This window comes from Cavia porcellus, unplaced genomic scaffold (genome assembly GCF_034190915.1).
Source record: "Cavia porcellus strain 051 isolate PalLab524CR breed Dunkin Hartley unplaced genomic scaffold, mCavPor4.1 scaffold_2, whole genome shotgun sequence".
Taxonomy (NCBI): Eukaryota; Metazoa; Chordata; class Mammalia; order Rodentia; family Caviidae; genus Cavia; species Cavia porcellus.
In genome coordinates this window covers 29,099,278-29,120,338 of record NW_026947485.1, presented here as the reverse complement: position 1 = coordinate 29,120,338, position 21,061 = coordinate 29,099,278, and the positions used below count along the sequence as shown (strand labels likewise).

The 21,061-nt window shown below is 35.6% G+C and overlaps 1 protein-coding gene across 4 annotated transcripts in view; it reads left to right on the top strand.

Annotated features, from left to right (window-relative positions):
• Skap2 (src kinase associated phosphoprotein 2) overlaps positions 1-20,585 on the top strand; it is a 179,519-nt gene extending 158,934 nt beyond the window's left edge. For all 4 annotated transcript variants that reach the window (XM_063239690.1, XM_003467941.5, XM_063239698.1 and 1 more), the window contains 3 exons: positions 5,020-5,132; positions 17,654-17,755; positions 18,165-20,585. In XM_063239690.1, coding sequence (XP_063095760.1) covers positions 5,020-5,132; positions 17,654-17,746 — 206 coding nt within the window. In that variant the 3' untranslated portion in view covers positions 17,747-17,755; positions 18,165-20,585. The remainder of the gene's footprint in view (positions 1-5,019; positions 5,133-17,653; positions 17,756-18,164) is intronic.
• Positions 20,586-21,061: the final 476 nt, after the last annotated feature.

The following is a 21,061-nucleotide window of genomic DNA, read 5'->3' as shown; positions in this document are numbered from 1 at the left end:
ATTCAGAGACTAACAGGGGACAACAAGTTGCCCAGGGGACAGGCAATGTAGACATCTCTGAAAAGGTCAACTTGACACAGGCTCTGACAATCGACCCACAGCTCTGTCTTCTTTGATAAAAATCAGATAAACTTAAGACCGCTAATTGATCTGCAGCCTGTTTAAATGTTGGCCATGCATATCTTCATTGCATATGATTAACACAGAAAGCAAATGAATTGGGTAAGAAATGCCAGAGTCCAGTGACAGCAGCTTAAAAATTGGAAAAGGACATTGGTGGCCTAAAAGTCTAGAAAGGATGTTCCATTTTATCCGTTTCCACTTGGCACATGGCCCCAAATACTAATTGTGACTGAGACTGGAAAAATGACTGCGCACATTACATACAAAATCACATGCTACAGGCAACTTTCCTTGTTTGTTATTTCCAAATAGCAAGAGATAACCGTATCTGTGGTGTAAGTGGGAGGTTAGTTTTGATAAACCAGCAATTATTTTACACTGAAAGAAGAGAAGAGCTGCCTTCCTATCAGGATTTTACACCTCTTCATAGCCACGTGTCAGCTGGGGCAAGGTCTGCCCTGTCATCCCTGAGTCCTGCAGAGAGCTGGAGTTGGGGTCACCTTCCCCTCTCTGATACGTCCATACATAACTCTTTCAAGCTGTCAGAGTCAGGGTGGACAAGAAGTGTGTGTTCAGGAAGCAGCGTTCCCGAGGCCTTCCTACAGCGACATGTGGAAAGGAAACAGAGCCCGATTCCGGACCTGGACAGGAAAGCAGGAGCAGGTTGCTGTGAAAGGTTTTGGTTTTGCTGCTTTCTGAAAGGAAGTGAGGACAAAGTCATTAGATGTTAGTACTCCTGTCCTGTAAACTAGGGAGGTCTAGTGAAACCTTGAAGACTGTTCAGTAGTAATTTATGTATACATTCTAAATCTTTATTTGTTTAAATAAGTGGTTTTATCATGAAGCTGCTGCCCAAAACATGTAGTTTTCTTTTTAAAATTTTGTGCAGGTATAAAAGATAGACATAAAGCTAGATATCCTTTCCACAAACACAAATTTTTTGGCTTAAAGCAATTTATTTTTTCAGAAATAAATTTTAAAATAAAAACCTTTAAAAGCAACCATCTCTCAACTTCTTGCCTTTGAGGATAGGAAAAGAATCAGTTTTCCTCAAAGGAATGCAATAAGCAAATCTAACTTTGCATGCCATTGCTATAAAGCACTGCAATAATTCTTATCTTTAGTGACATGAAATGTTTTCAAGCAACAGTTTTAATGCTTTTGCATAGCAGTGACCTTTGCTCGTCCCTAGGCTGTCAAAGGCTGGAAGCTTGTTTGCCATGCAGGGCAGTGAGTTGACAAGGGTATTACTATCTTGCTGAGCATCACATGATGTGAACTTCTAACCTTACTCAAGAATGTTACATACTTTTCACATTGACTGATTTTACTTAAAGAATCATAGACTCTTTTAATGTAAAATATGAAGCCAAAACAAAATCTATCTTGTGTTTCTTACAAGTTACTGCATGTTCAAATTTATATATCTAGACCATACATATTGACACATGTGCAGACACACACATACCAACACAGTCTCATTTGGTTTTTCTCTTCAGTTTTATTATTTTTTCATTTGATTTTTTTTAGCACTGTAAAATATGCTTACCTTTCTAAAAGCAGTTTTCAAACCTACAATATCCAGGGAGAGATTCTCCATTTTTTATCATTTCACTGTCATTTTTTTAAAATCTTGCCTTCTTTGCAAAAATATTTACATGTATTAGTTTCTACTTTTGTAATAACTTTGTTATATTTGCACAACTGTCTGTTTTTATGATTTTAAAAGCAGGAGCAAATATATTGTTTAAATCCTTTACAAGCTGGGTAATTTATTATTTCTTTTGTACTTTCTTGTTTTAATCATTCGTGTCTCTCAGGACGAGAAACATAATAAAGTAATTGTCTTTTGGTAATTCTGAAAATACAGATCACAATGTACATTGAATGGAAAAAGTAACCCATGTAGTTCATAAAACTAAGCAGAATTAACTTGTACTTCAGAATGTATGTTTATCACATTATGTTCCATCATATAACAAATGCATATCCCACACGTATTATTTTTTCAGTATACAGGTAAACAGTGTTAACCTTTGTGAACCTGTGCTTTTGAGGCTGTATCTATGCCTATTTAATTCTTTTGCACATTTGATTAAACATATTCAAAGTTTTAAAAGAGTACACTAGAGGAACTTCATGCCACCTAAGTATAAGATCATTCCTGTGTCCATATCTCATATCAAGAATTTAAACATTACTTTCCTGAGGAGGTTGAAACTAATAAACACATAGTACCAGATTTTCTCCCTAGTTGTGGTATTTCTAGTTTATAAGTAGTATCACATGCCAAAAAAGTTAGAATAGTAGATCGAATATACATATAGCTATGTGACATAAACAAATTATCCTTTAACAGAGCTCCCATATGGGACACAGAAATGAGGTTGGTCTTTGGGTAACATCATCATCAAGATTATAGAAAGCACAGTTGAAGATGCATCTTTTTCCCAGGATTGCCAAATTGCTGGCTCTGTTGCCTCTTTACAGCAGTGAGGTTTAATGAAATGCTCATGATGCACATCAAGGGAGAGATGCATCTTGTACACGGTGGGGGTCTCTCTTCCCCTCGCCTGCTCCTGTGACTTCCATTAGTGTTAATGGGTGTTTCACCAAGTGCATCGAGGGGAAGAGAGACCCCAAAGTGATAAGGATTATGTGTTAGAAATCATCATATACTTTCTTTCTTTCTTTCTACCCCCTCTTGAAAATGTTTTAAGTGCAAAATGATCATGAGAGAATCTGCAAAAGGGAGAGCAACCCGAACAGTGGGGAGCCCATTGGGATACCCCTGCTAAGCCAAAGACCTCTGCTCCCCTTTTTAGCCCAAGTTTTGTTTCTTTCATCTTTTTGGGCCAAGCCTAAGGCTGAGAAATACGGTGAACGAACAGAAGCCTTGACTGGGGAAGCCAGCTATTTAGGTCCTTGTACCTCCTGGCCGGTTAGCGTGGGGAGGCCTTGCATGTGAAATGATGTCATCCTGCTTTGCTCTAATTCCCTGACTTTCAAACTGACACTGACGGACTGCGTGGGGCACAACATTTGACCCATTTAGCAGTTGATTTAATCTGACTAGAATGTTTCAACTTCTAAATCTTTATTTGTTTAAATAAGTGGTTTTTAAAAGAAATCAGTCACTGTATTATAAAGTGATTTTTTTTTTTTTTTTTTTTTTTTTTTTTTTGGTCCAAAAAAAAGACACTGACAACCCTTGGAGAATCTAGCCAACCAGAGTGCCCTCTAGTGTCCATTTATAGAACTTATTGAACACATGCTGGGGGAGGGAGGGATATTATGATGGGTATACACTGTACTGTTAGTTCTTGGTTGGGTTCCCGGGCTTGTGTGCCTCCCTGCCGGACCAGCAGCGAGCATTGACGAGCTAGTGTAGAGAAGTCAACAAGGTGCCTGTCTCATTGTCTACCCTCCTCCTCCTTTCCTCCTTGCCTCCTTTTCCCACTTTCCCCCTCTCTGAATTCTTAGAGAATGAAAAAAAAAATTAATAGGGAGCTTTTGCTAGGTTGTGTATTTTCTAGCCCTTGTTTATTTTTTTACAAGTATAATTGAAAAGTTGCATCTTATAAGCACTCAGATTCCATGTTATTCAGGTTTTTTTTTTTTTTGGTTTTAACAATGTTTTTGAAGATTTTAAAGATGGTTTTATAATTTTCTAATAAAATTAGTGATTGTATAAGTCAGAAACTATAATAAAATGAGCATCTTACTGGTGTGCTAATGTGATCAGTTGTGTTGGAATTGCCTAGCAGCTTGTAGTGTGAAAGCCTTATAACAAAACTAAGATGACAGCCCTGATCCAGCACGTGTTTCCACCATCATCGCTTCAGAATTCAAAGATGACATTCCAGTGATGGGAAGTTGTCAGCACATATGTGTTCTGCCTGGCCAGTGGATGCACGGTCATCTTATTGATATTACTTGCATTCTTTGTGTGTTAACTCATCAAAACTCAATTATGAAATTAAAAACAGGAAATAGTTCTTAGTAACAAAAGCATCCAGTGTATTGAACTCTGTGCTGCATTTCAGGAGACCCACATTGTATAAGTGACAAAGCATTTATTACCCAGTTTATTGTGGTATTACAGAGTGGAGAGCACTAAATAATCAATCAGTTAATGGTCTGTATGGCAGTTTGAGCACATCACATCCATTGTGCTTATGCTGGTAGAAGGATGAGCTGATAATTCCAGTGTGTGTTGTATGTTTATTCAGAGCCTAATGTCCTAAAGTAGAACTGACAAAAGTCATGAAAAATGCAGCTTCAGTATGGGTAATTTCAAAGTTGCTAAAATATTCTAGAGGCTTTGGATATAAATCTAACCACCGTCCCCCAAAAAGCTACAGTCAACTTTTATATTACTTTCACTTTATGCTCACTCTTTTCCCTATTTTTGATTTTAGGATAAAAAAATGGTTCATTAGTTTGGGTTTTATATTTATGAATTAGTTCCTTTATTACTGTTTTTTTTTTAATGAAATGTCCCAACTTCTGTGAGATGATTATTTCACAATTTGTTTGTCCCATTCCATGGCCATTGGTCACTTTTTTTCCCATTAGTTATTATGAAGTGTGACAGATTTCTCTTCAAAACATGCTGTGAATGTCTAAGTTTGTTATACAAAATAAGCAGCATGTAGGTACTATTTTGATGGGATCATGCTATAACTAGAGGTTATAGATGAAAGGCAGAAAAGGAAAAAAGAGTAAAAACTTAATCTTTTTGAAAATTATCTTAATTAAATGACAGACCTAGTATTCTTGTCTGGATGTAATAAAATACTGATTGACTCAGGATGGACTATTTTGGTGACCTGGAGTGGTCCTTTAATTTTATTGGTTCAAGCTCTAATTCATACTTCTTATTTCTTTACCTAGGAGATAAGAGCACAGATTATGCTAATTTTTACCAAGGTTTGTGGGATTGCACAGGAGCTGTTTCTGATGAGTTATCCTTTAAGCGTGGTGATGTGATTTACATTCTCAGCAAGGTAAGAGAGTACCCCAAAATGGCAACAGTAGAAGGAAAAACACAGTTTGATTTTTATGCATTTGGATTTACAACAATAGGGAAAAAGGCCAGTTGGAATTCTTCTAGGTCCTTGTTAACAATTGGGAGTTCACAATAATTAATTATTTTGTCAAGTGAAATATAATCAAAATTTAGACACAATCAGATAACAGGATTCAACTTAACAGCGTGTTTACCTATCACTTGAGCCTTGGCTCGCATCCCCCACTGCCTTCTCCAGAAACAATATACTTATGTGAAAGTTCACATTGTAAGGTATTAGGTTATTTATTATGTTTTTCTTTCCTCTTCCTTTTTATTCTTCTCTGTGCTTATTCTGACTTTGTATGCCATTCACTACTGGAAACACTGTTTATAGAACAAGGTTTTCATCTTTATGTAAATATATTGAGTGTTCCGACAATTTAAAAGCAGTGCTTTTCTATTCAGACAGGTTTAGGTAAGTTTAACACACTGTATTTGTAAACAGAATGGCAAAGTATATTGTTTTAAACTCATCTTTATATACACAAAAATCTTTGTCCTGTTTTGTAAGACCCTGGATTGTTCAGAATCTAAAAGTCAGGGTATATTTCTGATTCTACTTGCACACACTCTTAATTTTCATACTTTTTCTCTTACTATTGTATGGGATTTAGAAATCTTCCTTTGTATACTTTATGAGGCTATTTTAGAAACAAATGATATATGGAAACAATTTAATACAAGTAAGAAATGTTAAAGCATAAATCTTAAGAGTTTAATGTGGTATCTTGGTTAGAGAAATATTTTGGATATTTCAAAGCTAATGTCATTTGTTATCTATGAAAGGAATTTGGAAATAAAGTCACATTGAATTTTAATACTAAAATGGCTAGTGTATAAAATCCTAAAAAATGATTACAGAACAGTTGAGTGAGGGTCTTAAACCAAAATCATCTCTTCTTAGTTTTATACATAAGGGAACTTAGCTCAAAAAAGAGCTAGAGCCTGTCCGTGGCATAGGTATCCTGCATCCCAAGTCTAGTGTTTCTGTTTTCTTTCCCTTCTTCTTTCCTCCCTCCTCTTCCTTTCTTTGTTTCATCCTTCTTCCCTTCCTCCTTCAATTTATTTGAAAAAACCATAAAACACCTACAATGTCCTGAGACCCCCTTTATAGGCACCAGAAATCCAAAAGGAATGCAGTAGGAGCACTTAAAGATTGCCAGAGAAAGAAATACTTAATAAACAAGTAAGGACAGCTATGGTAATTGCTGGTTAAGGGGCTCAAAACTAAGCCTTATTACTAATTCTTTCAGTCTTCTGCTTGTTAGCATATTGTTTTCGGTGGTTATTCCCAGAAAGATGTCTTCAGTCCTTGGGAGCTATAGAAAGCCAGATTCACATTAAAATTCTTGATTAAGCCAGTTATTGAGCATTTAATTGTCCTGAGTTAAGGCAAAGGCCTTCTGAGTTAAGTACTGAATATAGAAATCAAACTGATTAGTTTCACCTCCTATCAAGTAACTTTTTTGGAATCATTATTAAGTTTACTTGGCACATAGTTTCTTTAACCAACTTGGCTGCAAGTATATATAAAATTAAAAGATTGATTATTTCCTACTCAAAATTTCAGATTGTAAGGGTGCTTGCTATACACTCATCCCACTCCTTTTGCAAATATGAAGCTCATAAAGCCAGCAAGGCTAGCACCTTCTTTATGAATCAGGCTGACGTTGTCACTGAAAGCCTGGGGAGAGCGCCCACCCCCTGCATAACAAGCGTAGTTCGCAGAGCTTGTCTTCTACTTTTGCTTCAGAAAGTCATTTTCTGTCCAAATGAAACTGAAAGTATCATCACAGGCATGTATTATAGTTGTAGGGTGTTGGGGATAGAAATTCCTGTTTTTCCAAACCACTTTTGTGGAGATTGTCCTTTTATTTGTGAAGCCTGATCATAGATCTAAATTTGGAGATGGTCCAGCTCACAAGAAGCATTTACTGCCACCCAAAATCTCTTCAAGCTATTGGAAGAGAGCTGAACAAAAAGACAGTATTTCCACTGCCAGACACTTTACCATTATCGTTTCATTAGGTATTTCATGGGTGTTTTAGCATGGGCTGATTTTAGGTTTAACCAAGAAACAAACAAAAAAGACCCTGTGAGCCAGCACATGTCCCCACTGTCTGCACAACAGTGGCTGGTTGTGGACTTGGTAAGGGCTGCTGAGGGTGAAAAGAAGGGCTCCCAGCTATGTCTGATGGGGGTGAACCTCTGAGCCAGCTATGGGTATACTGGCCTTGACAGTCTGGTTGCTTTGGAGTTGAATATGTTTCTGAAGATCCTTATTTCTCCATCTTGCTTTGGGCAAATTCAGCTGGAACTCTCTGGAGGATCTCTAATAAGCTTATATTGGTATGTTCTTCTAGTTTCATCAAAACGTTGGCAAATACAGTCCAGAAGTTGATACTATGAATTCATTTAGTAGCTGAAAAGCTGATTTTGAATGCCTAATATTATAACATAAGAACTTGCCTGTAGTCTCAGTGCTTGGGAGGCTGAGACAGGAGGATCACCAAGAGTTTGAGGGTAGCCTGAACTACATAGTGAGTTCAAGGACGGCCTGAATGACATAATGAGGTCCTGTCACAAACAAAACAAGCCACAGAGCCTTTAGTAAAAGATAGCAAAACGTTGTTTTCAGAGGACTTGGGTTAGATGAAGATAAAGCCAATGTTATGTATTGGTAGTTTTTTTAAAAAGTACAATTAATTAGAAATTGGTAGTGTTATTATATGCCCAGGAATTTGTTTAATCTTTCTTGGAGTTACATTTGGATTTTGTCATGGTGGAATGAAATTTTACTATTTTAATTTATTTTTTTACACCATCTAGTGGCTCAGAATAAGTGGTGCAATTGCAGCTTATACACACAATCAAAATGATGTCATTAATTCAACTTTAAATTTAGTTATGGATTATTACTTTATCTCATGTCAATAAAGTATTAGCATTGATCAAGAAAAATTTTGTTCATCATTTTGAGTTAGATGTGGAAATTATATACATAAGGAAAAATACATTTTAAGAAACCTAACATATTTGGGAAGATATAGAAAATGTGTGCTTAAGAAAGAAACTAGTGCCATGACTTTTCTAATAAATAAAATCATTGAAAAGATTGTAAAGAAATGTGACCTGCTCTTAGTAATGAACTGATTTATATATTTAAATATTAAATTATTGATTTGACTTACCTTCTAAAAATTTGTCATTTTGATCCTTTTAAAAAGCAACAAAACGGTTAATAAAAGTTGCATTCTTTCAATATAAATGAACATTTAGAAAAAGCAAGTTATAAATTATAATGAAGAGTGTTTTAATTTTATGATGTAATGGCAGAAAAAAACACTTAAGTAGTTTGGGGATTCGTCTGTCTTCATTAAAAAAAATCACTGTGGAAATACAGTTTCATATTAAAATTCCATCCTCTGTTTTACAAGGAATGCTTGATGAAGTGTCAGTTGTGTTCAGCCGAGGGTGATTTATTTTAGGCATCTTTTAAGAATTCTACAAATCTGAGAATTTATTTTATTCTATTTAGTTTGTTTCAGTGAAAACCAAATATTATTAAAGAAGAGCAGACAGAGAGACTCTCTGCCCTTCCCTGTCCCTTTCTAATATTTTTCAATTAGCAGCTGTCATGTGACTTCCGGCTGAGCTAGCCCCTCCTTCCAAGTATCCGGGGATTTTCTTCATTTTGACCTTTGAACTTCACTAATAATAAATCCAACTACTGGATTAAAAAGGAGATGCAATAATTTTTTGCTCTATGGTTATTTTCATATGAAATTACTGCTTTTTAAAAATGTATTAAAATAAGTGCTTCGTTAGTTCAATGGACATTTAGAAATACTGTTTTCTCCTAAAAACCAAAAAAGCACATTTTTAGGGAAAAATAGAAGTGAAACTTGTGATTCTGATAACACCTGTTTTGTCAGTAAATTAATTCTGAAATATGGGCATAATTTCAGATTCATTTGATAAGGGAAAGTTATATTGGAGGTATAAAGCCTATTAATTCTTTAAAACTTTTTTATAGAAATCAGGTTATTTAAAATCCTGCTAAAGTATTTTACTAGTTTGTGTCTCAGTTTTATTTAACCCCAAACCATGGACATAATATTGTAATTAGTAGTATTTTCCTGGAACCATGTTTATGAAAATACTGTAATTTCAGTCACAGGATCCAGGTCACATACCAGTAGGCGTATCCCATATCTGTGCTTTCCTCTTTGTTTAAATATTCTGCCTTGCTCTTATGGATTTACATCTTCTGGTAGTTTATCTTTCAGTCTGTACTCAGGGTAAACTGATAACCACATTCTCATCCTTATTTTTAAAGCAGTAAATTATTTTTAGAGACTTAATAACAGATGAGCTATACTTACAGGAAAGAGACAAGCTACTTTGTTTGATACTAAAAGAAAAATAAGAATGGTAAGGATTCTAAAATACTAAGTCTAGGGCATATATGACTTTTACTTGTATCTTTTTGAGAAATATTAAATCAAAAACAGGAAATATAGATTGAACAGTCATCACTAATGCATAATAAAAGGGACTTTTTTTTAGAGTTTATTGGTTTGAATTCCAAGCGGTACTTCCTTTTATACATTATCTGCTTGATTGACTTTTTTCAGTGATTGATGAATAGTGACAGTCATTGACCATTTGCTTCTCATTATGAAAATAAAAAGATTCAGGTATAATCTCCCCCACCCCCTAAACCTATGAAGATGAGTGAAGTACACATCTTGCTGAACTTTAGGGGAAGAGGGAAATGACAAGTTCCTTTAGCTATTTTAGTTTTTATTCATGATCGTATGACCCATGGTACCACAATAGCATGGCCAGTTGCTGAAGGGTAACCGAGACACGTCATTATGGGACATGCATTATTGACATTAAACTACCTCCCAAGTGTTACCATCTCTTACAGTCTTTTGAGAAGGAAGAAGAGTATTCTTGTGACTGCATCTGATTGGATCTGAAGGTTTTCATGTCATGCTGTCAGTATGGATGCTGCAAGCAAGGGTACAGCGGGACTGTTAACCAGCCAACCTCTTCCTTAGCACCCATCTCTAACTGGTCAAGAGAAAACAGCTTACAGATACTGCACCACATCAGAAAATGCTCTACTGTAGTTCCACTCATAGGATTCCTCTTGGCTTGTTTGCAGACAACATGCTTAAGTTCTTCCTTGTTTTCTCTTACATAAAATGAGGAAAGGGGTTGGTGGGTTCAGCCCGTGCAGTGGCTGAAAGGTGGAGAAAGAGCCATATGGCCATGGCCCAGTGGCCAGCTCATCAGAGGGGGCCAGAAGAGTCTGTTATGCAGGGTCTGCATGGTTAGCTCAGCATTGAACATCAGGAGTTGGCCAGAAGTGAAACAAAACTTTCAGTGAAAGCACTACCTTGATAGTCTTTCTAAATTCTAAACTGAACAGCCTGTGATTTCTTACGTTCTTTCCACCTCACATGTGTGTAGCACACTTTCACTGTTTTGAGATACTCCCTTTCTCGTTCCTTTAGAATTTGAAACTAGATGTTCTAGGGAAATTGTTAGGCCTAGAGAATGAGATAGATAGACTATAAATTAAGAAAAATTCACAGAGAGAAGTCAGTAAAATCTGAAGTTATAAGGAAAGGTTCATAAGGAAATAGAGTTTGAACAAAGACTTCATGTTACGGGCAGTTTATTCATTCAGTGGGTATTTAAGTGTTTAGTTTTGGTGTCTGTGAGATTTCCAGAACAATGCTCATGTGACAGAAAGGGGAGCATAGAGCCAGGATACCACTGGTCACTCAAGATCACTTCTCTTTCCTGACCTTGCAGGTAATAGGCAGCCAGGAAACATGGCAACCAAATCAACCTGACTTTTCCGATCTAGTTTTCCTGCTTCATTTTAAGCCTCTTCCCCGTATCTTCCCCCATACCTTTTGTAGTAGCCGCTCAACTGCTTGCTCCTCCCTCTACACAGCACACTGTCTTCTCTCTCCAGGCCTTTCCACGTGCTGTGTGTTGCTGCTGTCATTATTCTGTCCGTGGGCATTTCATCCCACCTGTCAGTTTCTCCATACAGCCTCCAAGATCTTAGTGCGGCATTTAGTTGCTTCACTTCATATACATTTCTTCTCTCAGCACTTAGTTTGATTGTTTCCCCTTCTCTCTAAAACCTGAATGAAGTAGATGCTGTGTGTATTTTTGTACTTACAGCGCCTAACAATATAGCAGGTATTTAACAAGCACTTACCAAAATACAGTAAAAATAGGGAACAATCCTGACTTCTTAAAAGAATGACAGAATCATAGAATTAGGTAACTTTAGTGCTAGACTTTTACCTTAAAGATAAAGAAATTAAGGTTTAATATAATTGGGGGAAAAATAAAGTTTAAAATCAAGGGAAAAAGTATTTATCCTCTGGCAACCTTGAAAGACAGTGGAATTTCTGCAGATGAACTTTGGCCTTGGCCCTGAGCTTCTTGGCAGCCAACCCAGAAGAAGGAGAAATGGGGTGCTATTAATTCCTTTTAACAATGAAGGAGTCATGTTGGCTTTTCCCAGAACTAGCTACTTTAAGAATACATTCTCACATGAATTTTTAGAATTGATTATCTGGCCTCAACAGCTTTATCTAATAAGTGTTAGAGTGACAGGTAATGACTTCAACACAAAAATTTTATAATAAATAAAAGATTTAATAAGGGTAACTTTGTGAGGATCCAAATGTATAGGAATTATTTTTATTCACACATATAAAGTGTATAACTATATCCTTTTAAAAATCTCAATAAGCAATTTAAATATAAACAAATTTTAATCCCTAGTGAATTTGGGATTTACCCAGGTTGCCTTACTAGTTAACAACATAGCTGGATCTTTTGAGATAAACTTAAAGAAAATAAGGAATTGAAAACCTGGCAGATGTTCCATTGTACCTGCCCCCCGCCAAAGGTAATGTTTCTACCTCTACAGGGTTTTTTTAACCTCTTTGGTGCTTACAAATAGTTCAGTTTAACTTCTAGGAACTAAAATTATTTGATCCGAGTTTCAAAGGGGCAGAATACCTCTCTTTTTGCAGATGAGATTTAAGCTCTTTGGCCAAGACACCCTACACGGCACCTTGAAATCACAGTGGGCAGCAGCCTGCCCTGAAGAGATGCCACACTTTCAACTGCACAGCTAAGCTGGCACATATACCAGACTTCCAAACGTGTCTAGTCATTCATTCTTTTATATCTAGTATACACAAAGGAAAAGATATTCTACTAGAAATCATGAATCCTAAAAAATTATAGGAGAGTCAGCTATGCATCATTCAAAATAAAGATGGATCAAGTATGCATTTTCATGTTATTTGAAGGATTAAACTAATGTACATAAGATTCACTGAGGAATAAAGGTTCACCTTGAAATGAGAGATGTAGTGTGGACTGGATAACTCAGAGAAAATTTCATAGCAGTGAAGTGGCATGAGCCAGGGCTTAGTCCTTGACAGGATTTGAGGGATGGGGAGACTTCCTTGGGGAAAGGAGGACCACAAGCAGAGGCAGGAATGGGGAAGAGGATGCAAGGGGTGGACTGTGCACAAAGCACAGTGATAGGAGAATGTTTCTAGCAAAGTGGCAACAAGCCAAGCAGAGAACTTTATACTGAATGCAGTGGAGAGCTAGTCAAAGTTCTTATGTGGCAGGGAAAACCAGTGAAGGCGGTTTCTGGGAAGATCAAACAGACAGAGATGATAGGGCAGTCATCCATTGAGGTGATGGAGGCCTGACATGGAGTGGTGGCAGTTGCAGTAGTGAGATGTAAGGTCCAGAGGAGTCAGAGTCCATCACTGGAGAGTGAGATGCATGGAGCACTGAGGCTACAGTCTGCTGAGCGTAGCTTAATGTGTCCAGGCCTAACATTCCTGCAAGCCGTCAGTGGGAGGAGCAGTTTTCTTTCTATAGTATTGTAACTGTAAACTGTACGAATTTGAATTAAATGTCTCTGGACTATGGGATGTAACCCAAAATTTGCTACATGAGAATTAAAATTTTTACTATGTGCTTTCTTACTATATTAGTTTCTTCATTTAATGGGTTAGGAAGCTAAGTCACAAAGTTTCTGTTGTACTTTAATTAAGGGAACCTTTGGAAGTGATGCAAATATGAAAAAGGAATGATTTTTTTAAATTTCCAAGTAGAGATAATACAAAAGAAGAGGCTGAAGAGGTAGTCTTCAAGAAAATATTTGTGTGTTTAAAAGCTTACTTAGTTTTCGTACTGTTACACTACAATGTTTCTGAATAGTTCTCACAGTCAGTACTTAGAAAATGATAGTAAAGTCCACTAGTACGTAAACTTTCTGTATTTTATATTTTGTGAGTGAAATAACTTGAACTTTGACAAAAGGATAGTATATTTTGAAGCAGGTAAATGTTTGGAAAAAGGATGCATAGCCTTTGACCATTTTAAACACCTGTTGCTTTCAAATATGTCAGTAAGTAATGTCTGGAGGGGTTAGTACATCACAAAACCTCAGAAATGCTTCAGGTTTCAGTTAAGGCAGCTTTCTCCCACCATATGGTTTACAGAAAGAGGATTAGTATACTTGAGAAATTAGAATCATGGTGTTGAAAAGGAGTTAAGTAAATATTGGGACCTTATTTAAGTGTAAAGTAATACACCAGCTGAGAGAGAAGCTTTATAATGAGTAAACATGGAGATATGCTTACTATTGTGTTGAATAAAATCTGTTTCACTTTATCAAAACTAAAAAGCTAATCTTTTTCTCCTGCCTTATTACACAGTCACTTTAATTTATTGCTCAATAAATATTAATTGGGGCCTAAAATTTTAACTATCAAGTAAAACATATAAAATGATTTTAATGGCATGAGAATCGAAAACACAGGAGTTAGATTGTAAGTATTCAATGCCACCTTACTATTATTTTCTCAGATTATTGGGCAAATTTGGCTTCTTTTGCTTGACTGCCACATTACATTTGCCTTGAAGCCATCCATTTTGCAGATATTGAATTTCTTTTGAGTGCTATTTTTATACAATAAGCATCACTACACCTCTGGATCTTGATAGCATTACTGCAGGAGGAGAAAGCAGCTTTGTGTTAGTAATTACCTAACATTGTCAGAAGCTGACTGCAGGCCTCTTTCTAGTGATAACAGAATAACCGCATAATGTAGCTTTATAGCACATGATTAATAGAAAATAATTACACGTCCTACAAAGGGATGCAATATTTCTTATAAATTGACTAGAATGGTTTCCTGTAGATTAAAGGACTCTTCATTATTTTATCAGTTCTCCGGAAGTACAGTCACTTGCCTATGTTAGCATTTCAGTTGATGTTAAGAGCTGAATAGGGTGAGGGATACCAGATGTCAGACCTTCTTGTACCTGAGATCTCGGGTGCCGTAAAGATTACATGATGCTCCTTAGCCTGTCAAAGATTTAGATGGCAGCCTGGTATGATTTGTTCCTTTTTAATTTGCTTATTAATATGATAAGACTTGAGAGATTCATTCATTCATTCATTCATTCATATCCACCTGTGACTTTATAGAACAAAACGTGTGAACTGTAAGAAAGATTGTATCAATTACATTATTTTCTACCTTAAATAATACATCTTTCATAAGCACATTTGTTTGGGGGCAGCAAGGAGGAAAGGCAAGTACAGGCTGATTTTCTTCTTCAGAAGGAACCCTCGTGTGATGTTGAATCTTCAGGCTGAAGTTTAGAATACGGTACTCCAAGAAGCATTTTCATTCCAATTTATAGGCTGCAAATGGTTTAATTGGGATTCATGTTGCTCAGGAGGCTCATCCAGAGGATGGTAATGATAAAAGGAAAGCTCCTGTGTTTGCAGTCCTGTCGAAATACTCTAATGGCTGCAGAATAAATCCATAAATTTGCCTCCTAGATTTTTACTTCCCCGTATTTTATCATATTTCTTAATTTCACACAGGAGTATTATATGGACTTTTTTACAAATGTAAAGTAATAAATATTCTGGTTTTTATTTTTACCTTCTCTGATTTAGATCTGTGATATCTTAGAATACTTTCATGAGGTTCATATTTTATACAATTTTGATTGTTTTAAATAAAGCATTTAAGATATTAATGTAACATTTTTTCTCCTTGAACGTTACTTTTAAGGGATTTGTGTGCCACTGAATAAACTCTGTGCTGTTTCCTACTGTGCCTTCTATTTAGTGAAGCTTACTGATCTATCAGAGTCCAGAATTCTCTTAAGTGTGAATTCTCTCATTTCTCTCTCTGTCATCTGTCCTTTGTCAGTGTGATTTGTTGGCAGTCAGTTCCTAAATTTGAATGTGAGAACTTGAGAATATTGTATCCTTAGTTGACAGTACAGGTTATTAACTTAGTAGAATATTATAAAGTCATATGAACTTTCTGAATGTTTTGGATGTAAACATTGTCACCAGTATCGAGGGCCATTCTCTGGAACAGGTTTGAATGGTATGTCTTCTCACTAAGTATTCTCTGTATCTATAATTAGAAGGCTAGTTCCTTTACTCTTTCCAAATAATCAGTTTGAAAAATCTAAGACTGGCATTGGGTAAGAGCTTTCACAGTCATACTTACCCTATTAATTATCTATTTTATCAACTTACAGTATGAACCTTTGGTCTACAGAAGGTTAAGTACTTTTGTTTTGCTAAGCTTTAGGCTCTAATTATATTCATTACCTTAAAATTGAAAAGGGAAGTTTTATTAGGTACCTATTAGTATGTAATGGCTGCTAAGCATAGCTTTCAGTAAGTTAGTATTTTCTGATAAGTGTATTCCATATGGATTACACTCGTCATCAATAAATTCTGGATGCAGAGCATCCTTGTTGCTTAGACAGTTTTGTCCCTTTAGTTAATATTATCAGTGAACTTCGCACCCTACTGGCTTGAGTCTGCTGTCTCACAAGCCAGAGCTGTGCCTCCCTTAGAATAAGAAGTACAGGGATGGTTTTCCTCTTTTCCCCTCCACTTTGTTCTTCTGATAAACCTAATTCTAACACTGCCCACTCTTTTAAAAAGTACCTATAGATTTTCTCCTATAATCCCTCTATTAGTAGACTGTGTATCAATACATTCATGCTATTGTTGCCACACCGTATTAAAGAGTTGCATAATTTTCCTTTCTGATGGTCAGTAGCATACTAATCAATACAAATGTTCAGTCTGTACTGGTACTAACCTTCCCTCCCCATACGTAACTCAACATGCATATGCACATTTATCTATGACTCAGATGTTGGAAAATCATAACATATTGAATTACTTTGGGGATTGATTTTAAAAATTCATCTTCTATGAAAAATTAAATTTTGGACCTACAGTGCTCGTGCAGAGTATTGCTTTTGGAAGATATTATTCTTGAAACTTGTGATTCATTTTACTTTGTTTGTATCTCACCAAACATAAATAAATTTGAGATAAAAATACATTAGTCAACCTGGCAGAATACGAGGCTGGTTATGAAGTGTTTGTTATGCCTAAAGCAGTGGTATGTCTGTCAATGGGGATAAAGGGAAGAAGAGGAGGCACGGGTTTGTTTATCTCGTGTTGCAAAGTAAATGTAGAAGTGCCTCATCAATCACATTTTTTTTACAGCTAGATTAATATTTTGCCTTTAAAACTTAAGATACTTTTATTTCCTATTGATCTTCCACTATAAAGGTAAATCTAATACCAGCTTGAATTCTTTCCACCTATTCTTTATGTAATATGGTTTATGATCAATAAAAGGAATAATAAATGCCTTAGGCATGTTATTCTAAAGGAATCTATTTGTGTATAGTTCTGAAAAACAAATTGTTTTATATTATAGTATTTCCTTACTGTCTAATTTGTCTGTTTAAAATGTATAAAATTTACTTAGGGCTGTACATTCTAAATCATTTTAGGTCATATAATTTTAAATAGGAATTAAGTAGTTTGCTGCAAAAAATATTATTCTTGTTAGATAATAAGCTTCTTGAAGGCAAATATACCTTTGGGATCCTGACTTTATAGATTCTTGCACTGGTGCTTATACATAAAAGATATACCTACGCTTGGGGGGAGATGAGATAGAGACATGGTGGGGGGGCAGAGAGAGAGAGAGAGAGACAGAGACAGAGAGAGAGAGAGAGAGATTTTCTCTAGAGAACTGGTTTCCTGAAGCAGTTTCATTTTGCAGATACTTACCGTGAGTGAGTGCCTCTGTATTCTATAGAGTAATAAACAGGCTCTGTGTTGTACATTAATTTAAATCTTTGCCTAACAGCATTTTTAAAGTGTCTAGAAACAAAAAAGATGACAGTGTTTCCATTTGCAGCTCAAGCTCTTGTAACTTTATAAAAAGAAATAACATTTCTAAGAAGTTGCATACAAACCATATTGTACTTACACCAATCTAAAGGTTAATATTGTATATTGTTTTCAATTAGGAATACAATAGATATGGCTGGTGGGTAGGAGAAATGAAGGGAGCCATTGGCTTGGTGCCTAAAGCCTACATAATGGAGATGTATGATATTTGAGAGTACTGGGTAAGTACATTTTAATCCAATACTCTTGTTATAGCTCATATATTCTCTTGATCTCTTTCTTATGAGTCTTTGTCCTTTTAAATCTTTATAGTTTTCTGATAACACAAAGATGGTACCCCACATGTTTTTGTTTTATTTAATTTTTAATTTTAAAAATATCTTCGTAGAATTAACTTTGGAAATGAATAGCTTTTTGGAGAAAGTTCCTTTGATAATAACCAGCTGTTTCCCCCAAATTTCCTCCTCTTTAATAAAACACTTTTATGGTCTTTCTGAGGAGTCACGTTGATAAAATGTTGAGAAAACATTAATTTTTCCTTGAAAAAACGTGAAATTTTTCTAAGCTGGAAAAATCAACATTTCTAATGAAGAAAAATATTAAAACTAAACTTTCCTTTTCTGCCTGCAGAAATAGAAGAGTCCTTTGATTGACTGCAAATGCTTTTGATTTAGAAGCCTCGTGAAACCTGAGTGACAGCTTATAACCTTTCTTTGTTTTGTTGAATGTCTTCGACTATTACTTTATATAGTCATTCATTAAAATAGTGCTCTGATGTGAAATTAAATGAGGATATTAATATAAATTAGATGCAAGCAGTAAAGTTCTACCTGTTGCTGTTTTGCAAAGAAACTATCACAGTTTTTATTTACCCGTTTGATTGTCTGAAGAATTCATTACTATTTTATATGGCCACGTAATCATTGCTACTTCTAGTGCAAACTGTAATTTCACTTAACTGTTGGACATCAGTAATTTTTAGATGTGACATATAATTCCATAAAATTTTAATTGAAATTGTCATGGAAGTTTTTGGTAGGAGCTAGAGAATATGTTTATAATAAAGCTTGATAGATCATTTACTTTAGTATTTTTCTCATGGTAGCAATGTGAGTGATTCAAGAAAGAACTTTTACAAATTGGAAAACTTATTTCCTGTTAAATGTAACCACAAGAAAGAAAAAAGAATTACAAGCGGCAGTGTGCTGTCACTTGAAGTATGAGTGCAAACAACCATTTTTGTGCACAGCATTTTACTGAAACAGATATTTTGGTTAGATGATAGATTTGTCAATGCTTTCTTACCATGGTTCTATTTAAACTTAACAAAATGAAAGATTCAAGAGAAATCCTCTCCTACCATTACAGAATGTTGTAAAGAATCTCAAAATAGTCTCAAGAAAAGAAGGTATAAATAAGCACTCTTACAATTATTGTTATTAAAGTCCCACTGTAACCGCAGAACTTGAGATAGGAATCTCCCTTGCATTTCTCAGAGCACTCAAAACAAAGGCTTAGAGAGGAAAGGGTAGAAATCACAGCAGGAACATGTACCAGCAGGTGAAAACAAGAAGGTAGCAGTGACCTGGCAGCTGAGTTCGATTCAGTGCTGCTTGAGTAAGATCTGAAGAATCCTATCATCACCTCTTGCTGGGTGTTGAAGTCACAAGCATTTTAAATGCCTACAAACCACTCGTATTGCCTTAATAAATGTCAGAATCTAATACTGACTTGTTATTAGTAATAGACAAAATCTACTAATCCTGATCATTACTTAGCAAGTATTAGCTTTGTTGAACTTTTCACTATTTGCTTTATCAAATTAAAGATTCTAACCATACAAATAAGTTGCAAACCATTTACAGGCAGTATTAGGTTGTTTATTTTACAGTTATTCCTTAAATGCCACGATAATTTAGTTTCAAATGTAAAGGAAGCAAGCCTCATTTTAGGAATTATGAGTAATCTCAAGTTTGTATGTATTGACCCATGAAGTTAAGGGCTTCAGAAATGACATGTGTACAGTTGATACCCTTTCCTGATACGTTGCCATTGAAATGGAAACCATATTGGCAAAAGTCAGGTAGCCAGAGAAGATCTTCATGGTCTGTTTTTCAAAGTGAGGTGGCGGGGCTGGGGATTTAGCTCAGCGGCATAAGCGCTTGCCTTGCAAGCAGGCAGTCGTGAGTTCGATCCCTGGTACCGATAAAAAAAAAGGAAAAAGACAAAAAAAAAAAATGCAAATCAAAGCGAGGTGGCTGAGAAGCAAAAGCAATTGTCATTTGGCGTTGCTGCCTCGCTTGTGCATACAGATTTTGTGCCTCCAGTTTAAGTGAGGTTTTCAGTCCCAGGCCAGTAGATGGCAGCAGCTCGTCATTGCACACAGCATCCCTGGCACCCCTCCCCCACCCCAGCTTGCCCCGAGTGACGAGAGTGCGGGAGATTTCTGCTTTCTTTACAGCTAATCCAGGAGAGGGAGTCCTTTGCCAACTGATGACCAGTACTACCAAGCCAGATAGTCTCTCTCTGGATGGTGACAGTACAGAAATACAGTGTTACTTTTGTCCAGAGTGCCTCTGGCCTTTGTTCTTTTTAAACTTGAGTATTGGTGGAAGATACATGAAAGGGAACAAAGATTTAAAATTTCAGTGACAGAAAAAATAATGGCTTTCTATTCATGACTACTTTATATTCACTTGATGAAATCATTTGTATAATACCAGGGAGAAAGTTTTCTTTACACCCTTGACAATATATTACATACTCTTCAAGATCATAATAATACCATTAATGTGAATTTAAACAACATGGCTTGTTAGAAAATATGCTAATTGTTATGTTCTCATTAAGTTTGCTTAGAGCTTTTATTTGTTTTTCTATGAACAGTTAGAGAGCTAATTTTTTCAAAGGTGATTGTAAGTCATATTTTATATAGCATTTTGCTTGATTATTTGCTCTGTACCAAATTTGTACTCTATTGCCATTAGATCTTACAATAATGTTCCACTCTGCAAATTTTTAAGGTTCAAATAAAGTTTAATTGTTTGCAAACTGTTATGATGCTAATAATTCAACAGCCTGCTGTGTTACTAATGAAATTACTTTGTTATGATTAATTTGGAAAATAGTGTGTTGATTGTAGTAATTAAGCACAACAAGGTGAAGTAAATGATTCTAATGCCATCTGGCCTCCAAACTGAATGAAGAAATGAAATAGGGCTGTCATCTGAATGTATTCAAAGAAGTAAAGATAATACAAATGACTTCCATTGCTGTAGGATTCACATTTAACCACAGATCACTCTGTTCTGTTTTTGCCACTTTGCTGCACATGACACTTTCTTTTATGAAAAAGAATGTTATTTAGTCCAGCAATTGTCCTGAAGACATTTTTAAGCTGGTTATTTTTACCATAATTTAATTACAAATAATTACATAAAATATTATAGGGTCATAGAAAAATCACTTTTCAACCATCTGTAGGTGAAATGTATATTTTGTTTTGTTTTCATCTTTGCCATCAGTGT